The sequence below is a fragment of the Fukomys damarensis genome, unplaced genomic scaffold (assembly GCF_012274545.1).
Source record: "Fukomys damarensis isolate Sample0158 unplaced genomic scaffold, DMR_v1.0_HiC HiC_scaffold_11, whole genome shotgun sequence".
NCBI classification, from domain to species: domain Eukaryota; kingdom Metazoa; phylum Chordata; class Mammalia; order Rodentia; family Bathyergidae; genus Fukomys; species Fukomys damarensis.
Window position 1 is genome coordinate 1,184,969 of NW_022900923.1, and position 4,826 is coordinate 1,189,794.

The 4,826-nt window shown below is 60.8% G+C and overlaps 1 protein-coding gene across 6 annotated transcripts in view; it reads left to right on the top strand.

The window, feature by feature from the left end:
• Susd4 (sushi domain containing 4) overlaps positions 1–4,360 on the top strand; it is a 44,913-nt gene extending 40,553 nt beyond the window's left edge. For 3 of the 6 annotated variants that reach the window (XM_033762011.1, XM_010642457.2, XM_033762012.1), the window contains 4 exons: positions 882–1,079; positions 1,810–1,954; positions 2,951–3,312; positions 3,668–4,360. In XM_033762011.1, the coding sequence (XP_033617902.1) occupies positions 882–1,079; positions 1,810–1,954; positions 2,951–3,312; positions 3,668–3,738 (776 nt within the window). In that variant the 3' untranslated portion in view covers positions 3,739–4,360. The remainder of the gene's footprint in view (positions 1–881; positions 1,080–1,809; positions 1,955–2,950; positions 3,313–3,667) is intronic. The other 3 variants (XM_010642459.2, XM_010642458.2, XM_010642460.2) reach the window with 3 other exon arrangements.
• The last annotated feature ends 466 nt before the right edge of the window (positions 4,361–4,826 follow it).

Below are 4,826 nucleotides of genomic sequence, written 5' to 3' on the forward strand. Positions count from 1 at the left end.
AAAAAAAAAAAAAAATTAAAAGATCTATATGAGGGAACCTCAATGCATTCATGAAAGAAACGGGAGAACTGAATCAATGGAGCACATTCTGTGTCGCGGATGAGCAGGCTCCCTGTCATCGGGTGTCGGTTCTTCCCAACCAGTGTAACCCAGTTGTCCTGGGGCAGAGGAGCCGACACAGTGCCGAAGAAGGAGCACGACGTCAGAGGATGGCACTGAGGGCGGCCGACTCTGCAGAGCTCCGGGCATCAGGCAGTGGGCGCTGGTGGCATTAGCAGGACAGAGAGCCCTAGAGAGGACCCACGTGAGTGGAGTCGCAGAGCTGATGCAGAGAGGCAGCACTGGGAGCAGATGCTACCTTTTCCACAAAGCACAGAAAGAAGAAAGAAAGGGGAAGTTAGTCATGGATCTTACACCCTTCACAAAAAGGAACTCAAAATAGACCATAGACCTAAATGTCCAGGGCAGAGCTATATAACTCCTAGAAATAACAGAAAATCTAGACAGCTGTGGGCATGATGACCATAGCCCAGCAGCACTGGGGCCTCAGACGGGGCCACTGCTGCATGACTTGGCCCCAGCTACCCCAAGCCTCAGGACAGGTGTGGGGTAGCTGCACCTTTCCAAAGGGATTCTGCTGGCAAATACCCTAATTTTACTAAGCTATCTGGCACACAGTGGAATGCATTATTAATAGGGCAGCCTAATATATCCATTAACAGGCACACTCTGCTCTGCTTCCTTCTACATGGTCTTTCCAGGCAGTGACAGGGCCCTCTGTGAACATGAACCCCGGCCTACAGGCCAGCTCTCCTGGGCGATGTGTACTGCGAGCTCTGGCAGGTGGGCCCGGGGTTCTGAAATGCTTATTTTCCCCACTGCCCAAGTTTGCCCACTACCTCCCATGGTGAGTCACGGGGACTTCGTCTGCCATCCGAGGCCTTGTGAGCGCTACAACCACGGCACGGTGGTGGAATTCTACTGCGACCCTGGCTACAGCCTCACCAGTGACTACAAGTACATCACCTGCCAGTATGGGGAGTGGTTCCCGTCCTACCAGGTCTACTGCATCAAGTCTGGTGAGAGTGGCCGCTGCGGCTGTGGGGCTTGGGCCGGGCTGGGATCGCCAGCCAGTCCACTCAGGTTGGGGACCCAACATCTGAAAGGGGCCCAGGCCGGGCACTGAGGACAGCCTCAGCCCCAGGCCAGTTTCTCCAGCCCAACCCCTCTACCTGCACACACGGCTGGGCGTCTGGAGCCTGTGCACCCTCTTCCCTCGAGATAGCAGTCAGCACATGCATGGCCCTTACACACTGCAGGAAACCACCCACTTCTGGCCCAGCGCTCAGGCATGGGGCCCTGGCCGCAGTGGTGGGCAGCTGTCCAGAGCACAGCGGTGGCCATGTGTGCCCATTGCACCTGGCACTGGGGGTGCCCACCTTTGCCCGGCCCTGGGCCACGGGGGTTGGAGGCTGCAGGGTTGACACTGGGCCGAGCAGGGAGAAGGGAGGTGGGCGCTGTGCCCAGCGCAAGTCTGCACTGGGAGGGCCTGCCCTGCCACCCTGGCCTGGTCCCACTGCTGCAGCCCAGGCCCAGCAGGGGAGCAGGGCCCTTCCATCCCTCCTGCCAGAAGCACTTCAGCAGGCTCGGTGCCACCTGTCACCCTGGGGCTGTGGCCCTGACTTGACCCCAGGAGCTGGGCGGGGCTCTGGCCAACCCTGCCCCTCACGGCTCCTGTCTAGGCATGACGGTGGGCACCTCGGCCGGCATCCAGGCACAGGCCTCACGCCAGCTGCTCTCCCACTGCAGAGCAAACGTGGCCTGGCATGCACGAGACACTCCTGACCACCTGGAAGATCGTGGCGTTCACGGCCACCAGCGTCCTGCTGCTGCTGCTGCTCGTCGTCCTGGCCAGGATGTTCCAGACCAAGTTCAAGGCCAGCTTCCCACCCAGGTGGGTGCAGGGTCCCGGGCCACAGGGTTTCCAGGACATCTCAGGGGTGTCTGGGATGCCTCTGTCCCGAGAGGCCATCTGGGCTGGTGCTAGGGGCGTACAGGGCACACATCAGGGCTACAGGTGCTGCCCCCAGGACACAGGCCTGGGGCAGGCCGGGGCTTGTGCAGTGGGAAGGCTGGAAGGGGGAAGCGGCAGGCTGTCCCCCAGCACCACAGGCCTCACCCTCTGGGACCCGAGGCTTCAGAGCAGTGCTCATCCTTTCCCCCAGGTGGTCCAGCCCCAGGACTGTGAACCCGTGAGAAAAGGGGTGCATGGGGGGCGAGACTCAGAACCACCCATTGCTGTTTGCCCTGGGAAAGTCCATGTGGGTCCTCGGCCACTGCACACCCTCCACCCACAATGCCAGGGGACCCGCCAGCCAGCCGAGTTCCCCAGAGGTAGTGGATTTAGCAGATCGCTGGGCCACGGCCTGGGTGTGGACCATCAGATGAGGCATGGGCTGGGACGTGGCCCTCCTGCCTGGCCAGTGCGGGGCAGAGGCATGGTACAGAGGAATGAGCAGGGAGAGGCGGCCAGCGTGGGCTGCCCCTACACCCTCAGGAGCTCGGACCCTGGTCCTTCACAGTGTCTCCTGTGGCCTTGAGGCTGCCCCCGGGCACCGGAGGACAGCGCATCCTCCAGCCACCACCTGGCCTGCACGTCCTGGCCTCGTGTGCCTGGGCTTGGCAGCCCCTGCCAGGCCTGCTCAAGTCTCCTCCCTTCCTGATGTTGAGAGCTGACCCTGACCCAAGGGTGCTGGCTCCTGGACATGGGTGTCCCCAGGGCACAGCTGAGGGGAGCTCTGTTGGAAGGCCCTGCAGTCTCTGTCCTGCTCTGCCATAGTGGGAAAGGAGACTGGTTCTTCCAGCCAGCTCCTGGGTCTGCTGCCTGTCGGGCAGAGCCTCCACCACTGTGGGTGTCGCTCTGACAAGTGGCCACTGTTTCCTGTCACAGGGGACTCCCCAGGAGCTCCAGCAGCGACCCCGACTTCGTGGTGGTGGACGGCGTGCCCGTTCTGTTGCCATCCTACGATGAGGCTGTGAGCGGAGGCACGAGTGCCTTAGGCCCTGGGTTTCTAGCCGCCGTGGTGCTGGTGGATGACCAGAGCCCCCCGGCCTACCCCGGGGACACAGACATGGGCACGGGGGACTCCTCAGAGGCCTGTGACAGTGCCTCGGGCCCCTCTGAGCTGCTCCAGAGTCTGTACCCACCTCCCCCGAGCCAGGTGCGAGCCTGTCCCACCCCCGAGGACCCCAACCCAGTGGCCGGCACCCTGGACACGGCGTCCACCAGCCCGGGCATCAACATTGCAGACGGTGAGTGCCAGCCAGCTGCCGCTCCTGGTCACCCTGACTCCAGGCTGCGCAGACCCTGCTATCCAGCCTTAGAGCTGACTCCACACTGCTGCCCGCCTGCGCCTGAATGTTGTCTGTCAGAGCCCTGGGTAAAGTCGTGTTTTGTTCTCATTAGTTTTCTAGTACGTGTGTGCAGTGCATAACGCTTACGCCCCTTGTGTGGAGTTGGTGCACAGACATAGTACATCTTCGTTCCTTTTTTAGCTCCTGTCCCATCCTTTCCCCTCTCTCATAGTCACAAGGAGATGTTGTGCCAGGGAGAGGGTTTACTTGATTGCAATAGATCCCTGAAACGTTGCACTTTCTGATGTTCTAGGGAGACTCGCATTCCAAACTGTAACCACCGCCTCCCTTACAGAGATCCCTCTGATGGAAGACGGTGCCTAGGGCTGAAAGCGGATGACCCCGCTGCCCTCAGGGAGGGACCTGGATCTGCAAAGCGAGGCCGCAGAAGGACAGAGCTGAGCCCGGGTGCCGTCTAATCCACATTGCTGGGCCCCAACTCCCGCAGCCCATTTGGAAGTCGGCACAACTGACTCGCTGCCCAGCCAATGATGTTGAACGAGAGTCAAGGATGCCAGGACCAGGCGCAGAAGAGCAGGGACCCGGGCCGTGGAGAAAGGTGTGCGCGCGCCTGCTCCACACACACCCGCGACGCTCAGCCTGCTGCCTGGAGCACCCACCTGAAAGCATGTTGCGCTCACATGGTGTAAATTTGCTGCTCGCGTCTGCCGCCCCTGCCCTCAGAGTCCGTGCTGTCCTGAGGAGCAGGGCGCCCGCCCTCTGCGGGGACCCAGCTGTCCTCCCTCCCTGATGCCTCTGTTCCTGGCCCTGCAGTGTGGCGAGAGAGGAAGGGGAGGGAATTCTGGAGCCTGTGACTTCATGAGCCAGATGTGCCGAGACGCTTCTCGTGGGAGGGATGGGACCGAGGTGCTCTGTGGCTCCACTCCGCAACTGTGTGGGGGCTCCATCCTGTGCCCCGCTTCGAGGCCTGGCCGTACTTTATTTTCCAAAACAGAAATTGCTTCTGCCAACATACTCTGCCTCCAAAGAAAGTGTGCAGCTGAGTTCTTCCCCCTCCTTTACTTGGTTCTGCAGACGTGGCCCGAGACGCCGCTCCTGCTCAGAGCACCTCCTGGCTTCTGCTGCCTGTCAGCGCCTGCCTGCTGGGAGAGGACGCGGCCCCCACAGGAGGGTTAGGACCCAGGTCTGGAGCCCAGAGTGTCCCAGCACGCTGCTCTGGGAAGCCGACTTCTTTCCTCCTCTGGGTTTTAGACAAATACACAAAACTGCAGTCTGCATTGCTGAGCTGGTCACGTGTGAGGCCAGGAGCTCGATCAAGTCTAATTTTTTCCTCAACACAGATTAAAAATTAAGAAGAAACCAATGGCGTGACATGCAACTTGGGCAGTGGCGTGGAGTCAGGCGGTGGGGAGGGAGTCAAGGCCGCCCAGTGTGCCAGGTGCAGGACTCCA